The sequence below is a fragment of the Neofelis nebulosa genome, chromosome 14, assembly GCF_028018385.1.
Source record: "Neofelis nebulosa isolate mNeoNeb1 chromosome 14, mNeoNeb1.pri, whole genome shotgun sequence".
In the NCBI taxonomy this organism is placed as follows: domain Eukaryota; kingdom Metazoa; phylum Chordata; class Mammalia; order Carnivora; family Felidae; genus Neofelis; species Neofelis nebulosa.
Window position 1 is genome coordinate 35556600 of NC_080795.1, and position 19979 is coordinate 35576578.

At 35.3% G+C, this 19979-nt stretch overlaps 1 protein-coding gene across 3 annotated transcripts in view; it reads right to left on the reverse strand.

Annotated features, from left to right (window-relative positions):
• Positions 1-19979, reverse strand: part of MMP16 (matrix metallopeptidase 16) — a 313046-nt gene that overhangs the window by 10296 nt on the left and 282771 nt on the right. Inside the window, exon 10 of one of the 3 annotated variants that reach the window (XM_058698494.1) lies at positions 5823-15715. The exons of the other annotated variants lie outside the window; for them this stretch is intronic. Within the exon in view, the coding sequence (XP_058554477.1) occupies positions 15381-15715 (335 nt within the window). The 3' untranslated portion in view covers positions 5823-15380. Of the gene's footprint in view, positions 1-5822; positions 15716-19979 lie in introns of those variants that run through there. 3 annotated transcript variants of the gene reach the window in all.

Consider the following 19979-nt stretch of genomic DNA (forward strand, 5'->3'; position numbering starts at 1 on the left):
AAATAAGCATTCCCTCCCCTATTGGTGTCACTTCGTGTTTCTGTATGAATCACACACACACACACACACACACGCACACACACGAGTCATTCATTCTCCTTCTATTTGGACTAGCGCTCTCCAGGCCTGAAATTCCAGGATTTATCTCTGCCTTATTGTAGGAAATTTCTTTAAATTTCTCCAAAATGCATTCCCTATTCTTAGGTGTTAGCGGTCTTCATTTATTTTCTTGTTTTGGTAGAGCACATTCTGCAGTGGCTTCACAGGTTAAAAAAAGATGGCATAATGACAGAAGTAATGAGGATGAGTCCTTAACTTTTTTTTCTCTCTGGCTGATGCAATCTGAACTGCTTAGCTTTTATGACTGGAGCAATGTTACAACCCTGCAAGTGTCCTTCACCACCCTTTTGGATAATCCCTTTACTTCTTTCTTCCTTTTGGTTGAAACTTCTGTTTTTCTGAATCCAGTGTTTCTTGGATTGCTCATTATTTAGTAGAATACATTTTATAGATGAGAAATGGAAAACGAGAAAAAAGAATTTAACTTTGTCTTCCAATCTGTTGAGGTTTTCATTGTTCCTTTCAAGTTTTAAATTTCTATGCAAATCATTAAAAGTTTTCTCTGATAGTAGTTTTAAAAGTTTCCCCTCCCCACCCCACATGATGTTTTTTTTTCTTTCCTGTTATTTTTATATGTTTGTCTCTTTGTTTGAACTTTTCTTTAAATGCCTAGAAATCCTCAATTGTCTACTCCTGTTTAACATGAGGTAACAGACAGCTAATTCGAAACACTGATTTTAAAGGCCCAATAATAACTGATCTAAGCAATAATTTGCTAAAAATCTATTTCTTGCTGTTGAACTGTTTATCTGTGTTGTCCCTTTTGTCTGTGACTTAACTCTTTCCCTTTTGAACCCCTCACCAATTCCTTATTTATTTTTCAGATTGAGCACTATGTTGACAATCCTGTCCTGTAGACCCAACACTATCCCTGCAAGAATTTGAAATGCATTTCCCTCTGAATAGGCAGAATGATTACTACTCTAAAGTTTTTTTCACAATTTCTCCTTTGTAAGGGAATATGGTAAGAAAATGAATAACCATTTCTCTTATGTCTATGCACATATTTAAGTAAGCAGAATTTGACTTTTTGAATATTTTACATATTGATAATTGTTCTCTACTCACTGGTGTCTCCCAAACACAGGTCTTTCCATTTTAGTCGGCTATTGTTACTGAAGAACTTCCTGTGGTTAAAAAGGTGATTATTAGAAGTAAAAGATAAATACTAAAAAAGATTAGCCTAAATATGAGGCTTTCTTTATGACTTAATGAAAAATATTTTAAAAGCTTTGGAAATAAGTTACATCCTGGAAAAAAAATCAAAGTTAACTGCTTAAAAGTTTTTATCTTGGAAACAAATACTTTTATCTTTATTCATAGGACTCCTAGAAAATAGGTTAGAGAATATACAACAACAACAACAACAAAAACTAATGTAATAACAAAGTATAACAAATGCAATTTAATTTAGTGTAATAAACATTTCTGGAGCTTCTTCATTCAAGGCCCTGAAATAGATACTACAGAAAGGACAAAAACAAAACAAAACAAAACAAACGACACACACACACACACACACACACACACACACACACCAAACTCAAACCAAACCAAAACAAACCAGGAAGAATGCAGTTCCCAGGAGCTTAGACATTCACAAGGAATAATGGTTTAAGTTCATATAAAATTATAGATTTTGTTTAAAATGTTGCATGAGTATGACCATGTAACTTATTACTAAAACTGAGAGACTTTTGAAGGGAAAGGAGGGATGCAATATTAATAATTATACTAGGGTCATCCTCAACAAAACAAAATGCAAGGGGGTAATATTATGAGAATTCAAAGTTGGGGGAGCTTTATTCAGTGAAATCAGGAAAGATGAAGAAGGGAAACATGGAAATTCAAAGTACAGAGAACAGCATGAGCCAAACTATGGATGAGGGGTGGCAAGTATTTGGATGGCTTCAGGTATAAAAATATATACTGGTGAGAAAATTTGAAATGCAAGTTAAAAAAATAGATTTTGAAGGGTCGTCCTATAAAATCTTTAATAAAGAATTGGTATGATTCAAACTCTAATTTGAGAGGACTGTTCCGCCAGGAATGTGTAGATCAGCTAGAAAAGAGGTGGAATTAGGCAAGAAGATTCAGAAAGAAAGAAGTAAGGAACCCTAACTAGGACAAGAATGTCAAGGAGAAATTAGATGCCAATAATATTGTCAAAGTAGTAAATATCTGCAGGGGGACATCAGAGGCAAAGGGAGAAGGGGAAGGCCAAGAACAAAACGTTTTCATGGATCGTTAGCCAAGAAAATATAATGCATTAAGAGATTAGATAATTCAAGAGGAAACATGCTTACTTTGAGGGGGACAAAAGGAATGTTCATGTTTTGTATTTAGTAGATCGAAATTAATTGGGAAGAAGAAAAATCCAGATTTGCTTGTCCAGCAAGTGGGTGGAAATTGTCAATATGGATTTTGTGAGACATCATATCCACAAAGCTAAAGACATGTTTGTGCAGAAGGGCCAGGAGAGGGTATAGAATAAAGAAGGTTAAGAACATATAGGGGGTGCCTGGGTGGCTCAGTCGGTTGAGTATCTGACTTTGGCTCAGGTTGTGATTTCCTGGTGAGAACCCTGAAATCACACCCTGCATCGGGTTCACTGCTGTCAGCACAGAGCCTGCTTCAAATCCTCTGTCCCTCTTTCTCTTTGCCCCTACCCTGCTAGTACTGTCTCAAAAATTATATATATATATACATATATATACACACACATACACATATATATATACACACACAAACATATAGGGGTACTTATGTAAATTTTCAAGAATTCATTTAAAAAGTTAGATATGATAGACAAAAAGATTTTTAAACCCTAATATGTAGAAGCCAACATTTTCCTGAGGGCTGACTATGAGCTAGGTACTATAGCAGGCTCTAGGTATAAAAAAGGAATAAGAAATGAATAGGTCTTGTCTGAAGGAGCAAAAGTATTAATGTCAGAGTAACTATCAGTATTAAATACTCTGTAAAAATTTTTTTTAATGTTTATTTTTGAGAGACAGAGACAGAGCATGAGCAGGAAAGGGCAGAGAGAGGAAGACACAGAATCCGAAACAGGCTCCAGGCTCTGAGCTGGCAGCACAGAGCCGAATGCAGAGCTCAAACTCACGAACCGTGAGATCATGAGCTGAGCTGAAGTCAGACACTTAACCGATTGAGCCACCTAGGTACTCCCAGTATTAACTACTCTTAAGAAGTCAAGTAAGAAAGGGAATTAGACTAGGTTTAGTTATAAATATATCATTTAAATTTGAAGAAATAGTGGTGATGACTGCCACAAAATTATAAGAGTGAATAAAGAACACATGAAAGGAGTGAACTATACATTTTTTTTTCAAAAATAGAACACTTAAGGGGGGTAGAAGAGAGAAAGAGGGGAGGTGGAGGTAAAAGGAGAAGGAAGAGGAAGAAGAAGGAAAGAAGAGGGGAGAGCTATTGACACATTGGGTAACTAAATGGAGGAAATGGCAGAGTGTATCAAACTGGGTTGAAGTTATGCCCATTCAAATACTTGCCATAATGTAAAATGTAAAATGTAAAATGTAAAATGTAAAATGTACAGGGGCCCTGGGTGGCGCAGTCGGCTAAGCATCCGACTTCGGCTCAGGTCATGATCTTGCAGTTCATGGGTTCGAGCCCCACGTTGGGCTCTGTGCTGACAGCTCAGAGCCTGGAGCCTGTCTTTGGATTCTGTGTCTCCCTCTCTCTCTCTGTCTCCTGTGCTTTCTCTTTTTCTCTCTCAAAAATAAATAAAACATAAAAAAAATTTTAAAAAGGATGTAAAATGTGCAAACATTATCATTTACTTCATGGTATTTATGCTTCTATAGTGTTCTGGGTGTGTTCTTGAGTTCTCGATAACCCTATCTGGATTTCTTCTTTTCTCCACAATATAGCATTCTAATTTGGTCCTTGATTGTGGCATCAATCATGCAAGATAGGTCATGTAATAGTGTATTTTAATATTAAATAAATAAAATTCAAGTACTAGAAAAATAAATACTAGGTTAGATCGCTATTTCAACCTTTTATTTCTCTTTGATAATAAAAACAAGGAAGATTTAGTCTTCAATTCAGCCTGATTATTTAAGGTTTCATATTGTTGACAGCCTTATAAAAATAAAGGTTTTCTTTTGTTTAAAAGCCTTCTACAGGTGCACATGGGTGGCTCAGTAGGTTGAGCGTCTGACTTCTGCTCAGGTGGTGATTTCGAGGTTTGAGTTGGAGCCCCAAGTTGGACTTGCTGCTGTCGGCACAGATCCTCTGTTTCCCCTCCCCCTGATCCCCCGCTTGCACTCTCAAAAATAAATAAAACATTAAAAACAAAGCTTTCTACAAGTAAAAATACACTATATTGTTTCTTGGCTAAACTTGTAGGTTCTTATGTGCTGACATGTTTCAAAAGCCCAACAATTCTTCTCTGTCAGTTTCCCTTTAAACTCTTTGAGATAGATAACCAAATTCCCAGGGATTCACCCTAGAAGTAGATTTCAAAGACAACACAAACAGTTCTCTGTCCCTCTAGTCTACTGTTTATTGCTTCAGACAATTAAGTCCCTTGTGATTGTGTTAGTTACCTTGCTTCAGAGCTCCCCCTTTTTTTTTTAAGAGCTCCTCTTTTTTTGTCTGGATTAAAATTTAAGATGAGTTTCTTGGTGCACAGATGCATCTTGATTCTTGTATGAGAGAACACATGTTTCTTCAGTCCCAGAGTGCATTCCTAATTCTTCCAAAAATTCAGACGACTGTTTGGGACTATTGATATTACATGAGATCTGATTTTCAGGAAACTTTGACTTTAGCACCTGATTTCATGCAAGTCTTTGACACTGCAAGAGATTTCATAGTGGATCCTCTGTTCAAGATAATTTAATAAAATGTAGATATGGAAATGTTTATCTTTACTTCTGTTTTCTGGGCATCTGTTCTTTTTTTTTTTTTTTAAATTTTTTTTTTTTTAACATTTATTTATTTTTGAGACAGAGAGAGACAGAGCATGAATGGGGGAGGGTCAGAGAGAGGGAGATACAGAATCTGAAGCAGGCTCCAGGCTCTGAGCTGTCAGCACAGAGCCCGACGCGGGGCTCGAACTCACGGACCATGAGATCGTGACCTGAGCCGAAGTCGGACACTTAACCGACCGAGCCACCCAGGTGCCCCTGGGCATCTGTTCTTGACTCATGGTTATTCATAGCCATCCTTTAAAATGTCCTACCATTTAAAAAATAGTATTAAATGGGGTTCTGCCAAAGATTTTTGCTATAAAAATTAACACCCTTGATTAGACCTACCTAGACAGTCATGATGTATGACTTTAAACAATAAATTACACTCACCTATCCAAAAAGTAATCTTTATTCTTGTCAAGTGGTGATGACATTTTAACACAGCCTATGTTCATGGGTATTGGCCTGAAATATATCTGATGCAGTGATTCTTCCTGCTCCTGTCCTTGGCCAGTCACATGCATTTAGTTGGTTGTTAAACAATTCTCCAGTTGATGTGGCCAGTTTAATATACTTGATGATTCAGGCAAACGCACAGGAAATTTTGGCCTAAATTATTTTAGGGTTGTCATTTTGCTTCATATCGATTAGGAAGACAGAGTGCAGGCTGCTATACATCACAGCCTCCATATTAGTCATAAATGCATGTATATCATTCATTGAGTAAAACCACAATATCTGTGAACTGTTTTCTTTTCTCTTATTTATTGACAGTTTTTTTTAGTTACAACACAATGAATTGGTGGTAAATACAGAAGATGCAATAGTATAAAAAGCCATTTAACCCTTCCCTAGGTTAAGACACTTACAGCAGACAAAAACTGCCCCACCCAAAATCCCCTCCTTGAATGGAAACAAAATAAATATAAATTAATAAATACAAAACAAATCACTGCACAGCCCTTAACTCTTTGATTGCCATGGCAAGAACCATGCTGATGATTCTAGCTTGTGACGTTTGTGTGGTTAAAGGTTGCCGCAGCAGTCAAAGGGTTATAGCATTGTAAACATAAGTACTTTGTGGAAAAGTTCAGTCATGTTAATGGTCTGCAGCGATGAGATTAATAGCATGACCCCTTGACCTTTAATGACGCAACATTATAAGGAGTTGAAGAGATAGTAGCTTGGTGAGCTGTTACATAGACTAGTCAACCATTTTATTTAACAATGTGCTATGAGGCCTTGTTTTACTAATAAAAGACAACTTGTGAATAATAAACACTGTTCAATGCATTGATCAATAAAATCAATGAAAAAATTAATTTAAGCACCACAAAATTTTGCCTGATTATATCTGACAGTCATAATACACTTTAGCACCATTTATTTAGCCTTATATTTGCACACAAACAAGCTTTGTGTTTGTCAGTAGAAGCTATCTGAAAAAATATATATATATCTATATGCCAGATTGAAGATGTTATAAATGTATAGAATCCTGTGTGGGCAAAAAACCACTAACAACTTGCAAATCTTAAAGCTCATTCAGCAAATAAATGTGTTATTTATTTCTTTCTTTGCACACAGAAGACTACATATTATCAAGAACTTAATGAAGTAGTGTTGAGTGTAATGTGAACAATCCAGAAGCTTAAAGTTAGATTTTAATACCCTCTCCAGAACTGAAAATATCATGGGGAATTAAAATAAAGGCAAAGTATTGTCAGCAAACCAAAAGATAATAACCTAAATATTTAATTTCCTAATGTTTCTCTCTGCTTCATATTTTAATGTTATTTAAATAAAGTCTGCATTAATTCTATGCATTACATTCTTTTAATTTCCCATAACCACAATATAGAAAGGAAAAATGGTTTTCATAAGAAGCTATAAAATGTCTATTGTTTACCCAAGAGACAACTTTCCTTTGCAATTGCTTGCATCTCATTCTGGCTCTGAAAGACAAATGTATGTGCAATTATTTTTTAATATAGTATATGGTATTTATTTGATAAACTAAATTTATGGGAGCGTTTTCCCCTTATTCTGTTAAATACGTATGTGTGTGTGTATGTGGGCATACACACACACACACACATACATACATACACACACACACACTGTGTGTATGTATATGTATGTATACACACACACACACACACACACACACACACACACACACACACTATATACTTCCAAATCTGTATTACCAGATAGCTCATATGGATGGCATAAATTCTGTTCATTATCATACTGATCCACTACTGGAATCAAGATAATGTTAATACAAGTATACAGATTTTAAAACATCTTGAAGAAAGGTTACTATACTGATGAAGCAGGCAATTTTCTCAGTATCAATAATTGATTCTTTTAAAAACCATCAATAGACTATGGACTAATTAGATTTTATTTTTTTGATAAAAAATTAAGTTTTATATTAAAAGTTATAGTAGCGTAAATTTGAACTAGTAAACTCCATTTATTTCCTTCCTCTAATATAAAAACAAGATATATTTGTTTAAAATTATATACCTAAAAAAAAAATCTTTCAAGACTTTTAAGCCTGAAGCAAATTTTTATGGGTGAGTCTCTAAAACCCCTGAAAATAGAGGTTCACAATAGAAATGCTGATGCAGTCAAAACCAATGCAGCAAAATGCTGCCACTGTAATACCCCTTATTCTCTTATTCACTCTCTTTATAATATACATGTGATTTATGTAATTTACACATAAAGGCAAATAGACCAAAGAACTGAGGTTTTAGGCATTTTTGTACTCATGATGTACCTTAAGCAGAACACTCTTATGGTATTTACTTTCCTGTATAATTATTTAAGAAACGTTCTCCAAAAGCAAACTTCCTTAGCTGGCTTATCAACAGACAACAGCCTTCATACTCAGCATTTCACTTTTCTCAGGGGAATAACTCTAAAAAAGTTAGCATCCAACGTAAGAAATTGGAAGGTGTGTGAAATTGACTGGGACTGTCTTTGCGTGAAACTTGTGAACGAAAATTACTGAGGAACAAAGACAGAGTTTCCAGGCACCAAGTCTGATGTACAGTGCTGCTCAATTCTGGTTTTCACAGATGGAAGGGGAAATCAAATCTGTAACTAAAAGAAGGGCAAGGTGGAAATGGGAAGGAATGCAAATATAGGCACAGACTGCATAAGACGACACAAAATAGTATAGCCCTCCCAACTGTCTGTGTGTTCACAGAAAGCAAACAAATAATTTCAGGATTGGAGGAGCAGAAAAACCAGACACGCAATCATCCTGGTTTGGAAATCAGGTTTGTTTGGAAGTAACAAAGTAACTAAGATTGTGAAAATTTGTATTTATGAACATACAAAGGAATAACGTATTCCACGTCAGATACAAAAGAAGTGACGAAAAAGGCAAAAACCTAATTTTACCCAGGCAATAGTACATACTAAAGAGCTGTGAGAAGACAGGCAATAATGTGGCCTCTGTGATAGTATTTCAGTGGTAAGCAAAAATAAGACATTGGTTTAAGGATTGAATCATTCATTCATTCAAGGAAACTACATTTTACCTTCACAACTGGGTTGTCAATGTATAGAGAGGGAGCAAGTCCAAACTGGCATTACAACAGAACAAATGAAACATGCATTCTAGTGACTTTGCAAATAGACAGCTCACACCAGGCTTTATTCATCCATATCTCAGCAAGACAGGCCAACATAGAAACATATATTCGTACAAAAGGTGGCAAGTATAAGCAGCACCATATCCTAGCCTAGGAAAAAGCATTCTACCATGCAGACACATCTCACCAAAGTTTCATCGTATATGAGGCATGTATAAAAAGGTCTGTGTCAAACAATGTTATGCCTGGGATCCAATCTAGCTACAGACCAAGTGCTACAGATATGTCTGTATTCTGTGTGATATTTTTTCAAGGAGAAAAACAAGTGGATAAAATACTCAAGAAACATCTTCATAAGTCAAAAGTTAATCATTTTATTCATGTTCACCATTCTCTTCTTCCGGTTTTTCTACGTGGAAATGAGGGTTAATAACATCTTGCTCTGAAGCTAAGTGGCCTCACATGATACAATTATCGTATGGTCATTTTTCTATTTAACTGATTTTCGTCTCCCTTCTTAAGGGCATATAAATCCAGCTCTATAGAAGAGCACATGGCAAAGTTATGTAATCAGCACAACATTCTAGTTTATGATGTATTTGTCCTACGATGCCCAGTGTGCCCTTGAATGTAAAGACACACTGAGTGAAAACTTGAATATTATCGCCAGTCCAATGTTAACATAGGATAAATTTTAAGACACACTGCTCTTTAAATTGAAAAGGCATAGAATCTTCAGAAAGCTTCATAAATAAATATCCTTCATATGTTTTTTATTCTTATGCACTGACCATGAATTAACTGGGTATGCCCTCATTTTCCTTAAAGAGCTTAGTTTTGAGTGTCTGTGATGTGCTTTGTTACAGCACTCATGATCTTATACCCTTACTCCATAAAAGGAATTAGCATTGTTCGAAACAGAAGATGCATGTCTCTGTCCTTTTATAAGCTCACAAATTGTTTAAAAATTGAAGGCTGCTACTTTAGTATTCCGCCAGAAAATTGACAAATTTTACAATATCTATCTTCCACCCAATTTCTGTGAATTTGTCAGCGTTTGTTCAGATCAGTGTTTACTCTTAGGCTTTAGATACTATTGGTTTAAATTTCAAAGTAGACATACGTATAACATATTGAAAGAGATATTTGTAACTGTTATTCAATTGACCTGAAATATCTCTGAATCATTTCAAAATGACACCAGTGGAAGCAAAAAATCATTTGAGTAGGACAGAAAGACAAAGGTTACGATTAGAACACAAAGGCAAGCTCTTTGCTACTATGCCAAGTGTTTGTGTTATACGATTACTGAGGTAAATGTCTATCCTAGAAAAGTGGCTTTTCTCAGGAGATTCTAACATTCTAAATCTTTCCAATTGAGGTTACCGAACACCTAACTTTTGACATTTTTAGCCTATAAGGCAGTGCATTAGTATGAGATGTGTTTATGCAGGGTAACATCTAAAGACCACTGGTTAATTATATACATTGATATGTCACATACCCATGACTAGTATGGAGAGCTTGAAGTTGCATTTTTCTCTAGTTCTAATACTTGCTAAAGTAAGATTTCCAGTTGTATTAAGGAGTGCTATAGTATGTTTTTATATTTTACAAAACACTCATTTTTCCTTTTCCTCCACTTTCATTATATTTAATATATATATAATATTTAATTTTAATATTTATGGTGTGGTGCTATGTCCGGTTGCGGTTTTCTTTATTATATAAAGTACTAATTTTTAAAATATAACTTATAAAACTTTTCTGATGTAGCTATGATTTCCTCTTAGGCAACAGGTAACCTAAAACATAGATACATATCCTCTGCCAGTTATAACCTGTGGTCACAATAAGTCAGTATCAGGAAGGTGCATGAAATGTAATGAAATGGTTAGACCCTCTATTATCGACTTGAAACCTTCTGCGATATCATATATTGGCTGAGATTGTATTTACAGCTATTTATAAATAGCTTATCTGAATTTAACATCTTTGCTTCAGACGGCATGTTCCGTTTGACATCTGTGATATTTTGGAATGTGCTCCTGAGAGCATCAAAAATTAAATGAACTCTTTGCTATGTTTTACTGAAAAAGATTTCACCACCATCCACGAGGTTGTTTCAGTATATGTTACAATCTCACAGACTCAATACTATCTGTAAATCACCGCCTTTATTAGTTTCTGGAAATAATTCCAAAACTTAAAAAAAAAAAAAGATCTTTTCATGACTCTTGTGTTAACTCAGTCTACTTGATTATAACATCCATTTCTCATCAGCACATTGAATTTAGTCAATATGGACACATTTGTTATTCTACTGTAAGATTCACAAAGTGTGGGCATGTATTTGTATCATACTAGAAATATCAGCATAATATGCAGAACTTGGAAATATTATATTACTATACCTAGGATCCAGTATATACACATCATCCACATATTGGAACTACCGGTGAAGTTCGGCAATGTTCTGATCCACCACACTGAGTTTTTAATCACCCACAGAAAGGGAATAAAAATAAGATTACCGTATATGAAACCAATTGTGTCAATAGAAAAAGGTCACAAGCAATCTGACTAGTAAAAGTAACACTTGCTTATTTCAGTAAATCAGTCTCTATCCTTTATTACTTAGTAATTATTTTCTGTAAATTATTACTTAGTAATTTATTACATCTGATTCAGAAAAGCCTTGCCCTCTGATTTATAACAGAAGTTGTCTTTGCTAGTATCATATAATGTTCTCTAATTTATCTATGGCATCTCTGCAGTTGTAAAGAGTCTCTGTATTCACCTGTTCTGATTGCCATGTCAGTAGACACTTTGTTCTAAAAGGGGTTGATAGTTAAATTCACAACCTCCTCTATGGTCTGATGTGGATTTACTGCTTTACAGGGAATACAGTCTGATTGACTATTTTAATACTTCATTTCAGTCCAGTTAATAATATACAGAACAATAATATTTGGCTAAAATTATAAACTATATAGTTCATTTATGTAAGGAACATTACCTTGTTTACATTTGTGTCTATGTTAAAGTATTGAGAAATAATCAAACAGAAGGAGAATTGTGTTTTGTGATCATGAATGTGTTTTGATTGCAATTTGAGAAACCCGAAGTTAGAACTTTCCATGCTATTAGTGATGGTCTGATGAAAAATATTTCATAGATTGCATGTTTCTATTGATACTGAACTGGTACGTTATGTTGTTGACCCATGGAAATTTATTCCACGATGTTTTTGAATCACTGTTCTTATGTGCTAGACCAATTGGTCGCTCTCCCTTTCACTATTCCAAGAAGATCGAGATTTTTTTCCAAACCCCAAATGTTAGAAGAGTCAGCAACCATTCTCACAAAGTGCCCTGTGTACGATAAACAAATAGAATCGTGAGGTTTGTGGTTATATTGAGCTTAATATTTTCTCATCTCTTGTAGTCTCACACCTGAAATTGTAACTGTTCTAGTAAAGAGAGAAGCTGTATATGTTTTTTTCTTATCACACAAATCTCATCTCACATTGAAGTAAATATGACCCAGCACTTAGCCATGACATTCCTAGAATTCAAGCATAATGTCAGAGTCCTTCCTTTCTTAATGCTATGGTTATTTTCTAGCCCTTAGATACTTATAGTCTTCTGATGGATCAGGATACTGTGATACTGTGACAAATGAGTAAAGAGGCAAAAGATTGTTTCTTCAGTTTCTTTCTCATTTTAGAAAAAAAAAATCAATGTTCAATGCAGGTTGATGGAATTCCTCAATGATTTACTCACGTCCCCAACTGACTTAGTCCTCATTTCTACGTTTAGCAAAATACAATTTCCAGTCATCTTTTTTCTTGACATCAAGGTCCTAAAAGGATTAAACTCTCTCATAAGCAAACACTATATCAATGAGCTTATGTAGATAGTCCTCTATGCTCAATATAAGTGACTAACTCTTTATAATATCAGCATCATCTGGAATGGAAGCACTGAAGTGAAGCTACAGGCCTGATTTTGGTCCTCTCCCCATGCTTTCTTGGCCCTCATGTACATAATCTCTGATATCCTGTCAAAATACAGTTTGCATTACATACTGTTTTACTGTAAAGCCATTCCTCTTTTTCAACTGTTCTTTTTTCTTAGCCTTATGTTATACATGTTCAGGTTGTAAGAAATAACAACCTGCAAGGCTCTGTAACATGCCACCCGGGATTACAAAATATTTTCCCAAACCAAATCATAAACATGTTATTTAATCGAAAGACATTCTAATTTTCATGCTATGGTGAGTATAAATAGAAATTCAAGGCAGCCAAACTATCCATTTCCAAATAAGAATGTGTGTACCTACACTCATTAAAAATCATCTGGAAATATGTATTATTAGCAAATGAGTAAGAAATTTTCACTAGTATAAAATTCTTGCTTTATATAAAAGCCACACTGGCCATTCAAGTATTTTGAGAGTTTTTTGTTGTTGTTGTTTATCCCCTATAGTTTTATATTTGTACCTAAAATGATGAATTTAGACTTGAAATTATATTAAAGGAAAATTAAAAGTCACTTCTACCTACAGGGCATTTTTCGAGTGTGCATGTAAATTGCAAAGTGTCCATCTGCAGAACCACCGTCGACACTCTTTCTCTCTCTCTCTCTCTCTCTACTCTAAGGAAACAGCTCATGCTTACTAGGGTTTTAGAGTACAATTAACACTCCAAAGGAGAAGCAATACCAGATTTCCTTCAGTTTGTGCCAGTTTGCAAGTTAAAGGTCAAAGGGCAAAGACATAGAACAGGACTCTTCAAGGAAAATTTTCACAGAAGACAATGTTTAAGTTGTTGTTAATGACAGTCAACAGATCAATAATCAAGTTCAAGGCAAGCTGTTCATTGTTTCAAAAGCTAATCCCCTCAAAAGCTGGCTTTCACACAAAGCCAATGTCTGACTCATGGGGTGCGTTCGTTCTGACCATCTCTAATAAGTTCACAGCCCAGTGGCTGTAAAGCCTTTCACTGCAAGAAGCAGCTCCTAAAAATCAATAAAGAGGTCTGTCAGTTGCTGACTTTTCTCTAGGAAAAAAATATTGATACAAACCTGCTCTGCAGGTCACATGAAAATGACAATACTGCTGTTAGGACAAATTACACTCAACAATGAAATGCTTTGGTGGTCTCTTGGCTCTGTCAGTGATCAAATGGATGGCTAAATGCCAGAAGCCACACTAACCCTTTGAGAACTATGGTTGACATGCAATAGGTAATGTACTAGAGATATTCATGCAATCTCAGAGTCATCATTTTAAATCATTTGTAAAATGGCAATGCTAACTGCATGTACCAAGGCAAATTGAATTTTCATGCAATGGACCTTAAAACAGAAATTCAATATGTCTAAGAAAAATAAAAAAAAGACTTAGGCTATCATAATCACTTCTTCGAATAAAATTTCACTCTTATATTTTCTTAATAAAATATCTTTTTATTTGCCAGAAAATTTTTTGGCAAGGAACATCATTTCTGTTTGCTATAAATGCATTTACGTAGTACCGTAAATCTCTTAAAAATTACATGGGGTTATAAGATATCTTTTTTAAAAACTTGAACTTCCTGAACCTGTGCCTGTGTTTACCATTGCCCAGTTCTGTAAGTTACCAGACAGCAAGACTGACAAGCCTAAGACTCTGAAAGCTGATCTGATAGTTCTCAAAGGGTTACACCAATGTATTACTAGTGTCACATATCCTTGTAAAATAACTGTCACTTTAAACCACTTTGGAGACATACTGCTTCTTGCTCCGCTTATAATGAATATTTCTGACAGACCCATGGAAGGCCTGGGGCAATGGCCTAATACAACTTGGGGAGATTATCACAATGATGCAGGGGTCAGGTGGCAGGAAGGGGATTAGAAACACTTCAAAAACAATCAAAAGGTCCTGTTTGAATATAGCTATGAGTATAAATGTGATGAAACATTGAGGACATAGCTGAGAACAGCTGTATAAAACGAAAAATGGATGTATTATTATTAAGGCTGTTACTATATTGCAGATATTTTGGCCCCTTGTTTGTTGGAAAATGGCTGTCCCAACAGTCTAAAGTCCTGCATGTATTTTCCAGATCTCCCACCTGACAAAAATGAAGTGTAGGAGACTATCCATAGCAGTCAGAGAGCTATCTTCTTTGGAGACAAAGCTGTTTTGGGTCTTCACACTTTCCTGAAAGTTCAATTGTGGGTTTTTTGTTTAACTTTTTTTTTTCTTTGCTTTAAAGCAAAATTCATGGGTTTTCCATTTTGCTTTTTTTTTTTTCCCCCAGATATGGGCTCAGACTTCAGAAGGAAAATAATATTAGAAACCTTTAAGAAGAATCTTTTCTTCTTTTTTTCCTCTTCTTTAGTTAATCCTGAAAATTTACTGGGCATTGAGCGTGCAGAGGAAAGGCCTAGAACTGAATGACAAAGAAAGACAAAGGACTGAAGAACGGCAGATACTGTGCATCATGGAAGCTTCCCCATGAGTGTATTTCCACTCATGTGCAGGACCAGCAACCCTCTGGGTTTGAAAGGTCAGCCCTGAATCAGGCTGCCACAAGCCTGCTCCTAGCTAGGAAACAGCATAACAGCTCTTGTCTTGAATCTCAAGTTACCACAAACTCCTGGAAAAGAAAGAAAGAAAAAAAAACCCTACATCACACCCACTCTTGCATAGAGCGTTTACAGTACAGTATGTGGCGGGGTGTTCCTTTCCTCTTGAACTGGAACACAGTGTAAACCAATACAAGGAGACATAAGGCCAAGATGCAGGGAATGACAATAGCTATGGCTTTCACAGTGCTGGCTGTGTTGTCCAGTTTGATGACAATGTCTACATCGTCTGGTGGGCTGTGTCCTTCTTTATCTCTGTCTGTTGGTCCATCACAGCCCATAAAATCCTTGAGGATAGATCTGGGATATCCAGGTTCTACTTTGAGTATCTGGTTGTTGAATTTCCAGTACTCCTTCCCTTTGTAGAAATACGTAAAGCCTAGAGGGGGAAACACACACAGATGGGTACCACTTATTTTGAAAGTGTATATGGATAGAAATTTTAGTTCAGTTAGATTTACATTTTAATTAGGCTACTTTGTAAATGATGTATGTGAAGGCCCCTCAGTTTTTGTAGGAAGAACACATCTTCAGCTCAGCCACCTGTTGAAATGAATCTGGCCGATATGCTGTAGGAATTGTGCCCTCTAATGCCTATGGAAAGCTTAGCCAAGAGCCAAAGTATCTACAGCAGAATGTTGAAAGATCATGCTGTACACATCTACTCCTAGTCTGGAAAGAGAACTTGACCTTATTTTTCACTTATAAGGTTGCTGTTTCAGAATTACACATCAGGGTGACAATATCAACCTATGTTAAAAGATGCTGAAACAGCCTTATAAACTGAAGAACTGTTTGCTCGCTGACCACTGTTGACAGGACATTGTACAATACATGATGAGGAGGCCTCTCCATGAAACACCTCAGGGGAAATTTCTAGTCATCTTAGTATCAGGAGCAGTTGTACCTAAACAATAGGTTTGCTTTTGTCATTTGGACGAGAAATCATCACGATTCGTAAGTCATAAAACTATAGGGATGTTTTCCTTTGCCTGTTGGGAATCTCAGCAAGTAAGTAAGTATTTAGAGTATTTCTGCACTAACCTTATTTCTGGTTCTACATCATGCCCATTTTCTTCCTTCTCCTTTTGTCCTTTTTGTTTAACATTCTTATTTACTTATATAGTGAAGGATTAATAGAGTATCTATCAATCTACAATTCTATCTTTAATATTTCCAACTGACATATTTCATGGGGTAGGAGGTGGTCTGTGGAAAGCTCATGTAACTAGCAGTACATATGCTTTCTGTTCCAAAACATTATGGATGCAGATAATAGACTTTGAAAGCTGGTGTGTGTGTGTGTGTGTGTGTGTGTGTGTGTGTGTGTGTGTGTGGTGTGTGTTTAGGGCTGTTCTCTCAATTTTTGTTGTTTTTATTGGGGAAAAAAAGTTCTTTTCATCCAGAGCTTCTTCATGTCAAGTTTCTTTGTGAATACACTCACACTCATTGGACTTAATTCTTACTTTGAGATAAAATTCAAGAAGCCAAGAAGAAATGTTTTAATGCTATAATTAAAAACTTTATTTTGGGAGCTGTTTTGAATAGTAGGCCTAATAATCATTTATGATGGTTTTCTTTAACCTGTATTATTGATCACTTATTATGTAAGAAGTACTGTGTTTAAAACTCAGTAAATGACATATTTTAATACTCATAACCATTCTGTCAGGTGGAATTATGCACCTATACTTTTCAGGCAAAGATACCGAGGCTCAGAGATAAAATAATTATGTCCAAGTCCTGGTGAAAGCAGAATTTAAATCTTGATCTAGTTCTGGAGACTGAATACTTAATGGTTTTTCTAAAACTGTGTCCTTTAGAGATCTCTTTTAACAAATGCTTCTTGATTAAACATCACAGGTGTGAGAGGTAACCCCATGCAACAAAAAACTCTGACACCTTTCCAAAAATTTCATCTCGGAGAGACCAGCACTTCAGGTCACTTCATTTTGGAAATCATTCTGTTCAATGCCATAAAAATCTGCTGGTGCCTTTAGTTTCGAAGGGCAGTTTTGCAATCAGAGTAACTTGCCAAGTGAAAGCAGGTGTATGTAGATTCAAATATTTCAGCAGGGAGCTGGTATTTGATCACACTAATGAAATCCAATGTAATTACTCAACAAGCTTGGATGAAGAAACGTTGAAGACTTGCCAGATAATAGTACATTAGACAATCACTGTTGAATAATGGCATTGATTTAGAATTAAACAGACCTTCGAAACAGGTGAATTTACTTCTTATATTTATAAACTGGAAACCAACAGCTGGAAGTGTCCTCATCTTTAATTTTTAGTCAAAGCTAATTACTGTGAACCTACTGGGTACGATGCAAAAGTTCAGAAGTTTCCATTTTACATTTATACAGGCCAAATTTTATAGTAGCACACTCCACATAAAGGAGTAGGATTGTAGTTTACTGAATATATTTGTTATGAGGTAACATATCTAGTCCATAGAATTTAAATAATAAAAATACTTGAAAAGAAATGGCCTGAAATCATGGTAATAGAAATCTCTCAAACCTTGATCCCACAATATTCATCTCACTCAATAATGTAGGTCTGGTTTTGTTTCCCCACTTATGAAATAGCACCTGGTTGAAGAAATGTTGATGTACTCATTTTTCTTCCTTTTTGAGAGTAGCTTTGATGTTACACTGTCCTAGATGTTATGCTAATAAGAATAGCAACCTGAGATGAATTCTTACCCAAATTACCATTTTTTGAGAAATTCTGAGAAAGAATTCAGTGGGGCTGTAATGTATTATGTGACAGCTTTTTCTTCTCTCATATTTGACTGGATTTTACTCGTGACTTTTCTATTGCTTAATCCTAAAATGTAATGAGACATTGTCTACCGTAATTGTCTTGTTCTAACTTAGTAGATATTCCTGGATGACAGTGCCTATGTGTTCTCTGTTTTCCACTCTGATATATTTATTAGTAAGAAGTTAATTAGTGTTTAATAAATGTGAATGAATAAACTGAATCTTGTGGAAATATGTGTTTGAATTTCACTTGTATATTTTAACCCAGGGTGAGAATGGGGAGTAGGGACTATAGCAAATGAACAGAATCAAGAATCAGGCTAAAGTAGGGCTGCAACCAGCAAAATGAAATGCAACAGTTTAAAAGTAGAATCTTGTATTTACCGTAGAAGTGCACTTTCTAAGGAGAAAATATAGAATACCTAGGTGGTATGCCTTGATGGCAAGTAACATAGAAACAATTTGAGGGAGAGGTAATTCAGTGATTCTTCACTAAAATTTTAGTATGTGTTAAAAACTTGTTCTTGCTTAAAACATGGTCAAATAATAAATGCTAAGAAGAAATCATTCCACTATATTCTTCAGGACTCAAATCTCATTTATATTGCTGTGTTTTCAGAAACTAAAAGTAGACAGGACAATGAGAAAACTGTTTAGATGGTTACAGGCATTACAGGCAAAAACCAGGAGGATGATGACTCAGGAAGCTACATTCTGAGAAAGCCTGAATTTGTCTAGCGTGACACGATGAAAAATTAAGCCAGACTTGACAGATAATCAGTTACCTTAATGATATAATATAGAGAATGGTGTTAAATTTTCCTCTTTGGAGATAGTACATTATAGCACATTCAGTGGGGCTAGAATGTTCTAGTTTCAAACCTCAAATATATAATCTTGCCTTTCTTATGATCATGAATAAGTTACTTAAACTAGCTGATGCCAGTTTCCTCATTAATAATAATAATTACATAAAAAGTTATTTATGTTGGACAATTAGATAATGAATTTATGTAGCACAACTGATACATGATAGGCATTCAATAAATAGCACCAAGTATTCATATTTCATTTATAAAAATGGCAAAATTAATACCAGTAGGTATATAGGGAGGCATATAATATAAAACGCACTCTTCAAAAACCTATAGCTGAATTGCTGAATCTGTAGACTTTTTTTTTTTTAAAGATTACCACTAGGAGATGATTCCAAGGAACAAATTCCTATGCTGACAGAAGGATAAACCAGAGAAAACATTCAGTGTTCTATCATCTTTAACTTTATGACTATCAAATACCATGCACATAGACTTATGGGGAATTACTTTGAGTCAAACTACAAATACAAATTTGTTTACTTAATAATTTGAACTTTTCATCTTTCATACACAAATCCAAGGGAAGAAGTTGTGTAAACTATGAATTTAAGGTAAGAAGCTACAAGCATGACATCTGTAGATAATGAAAAGAGGAGACTTTGCTGTTGACAGACCAAGGCCTTCCAGATCGTTTGGTATTGCTATTGTACAGAACAAGTGTTTCAGATAAATGAGATAGCTCCTCCAGGCAGTGAATTTTTAGAGTAATGGGAGGCATAAAATTAATTTATACAACTAATATTTATTGAATGTTTACTATGTGACTGTCTTCAAAGAGTTTACATCAGAGCGGATAATGAGCATATAAGCTGACTATTATGAGATTTTGAGTGCAAGGGATAGGGTAAGCAAAAAAGGATATTCAAGGAGGAGAGCCTGAAAGATGAAGAGTGACTCAATGTTGAAGTCAAATCAAAGAGGGGACTGGACAGGAGGGGTCCAGAAAACATAGATATATTGCAGTTTCACCTGTAGGTTTTAGTCATTTGTAAGC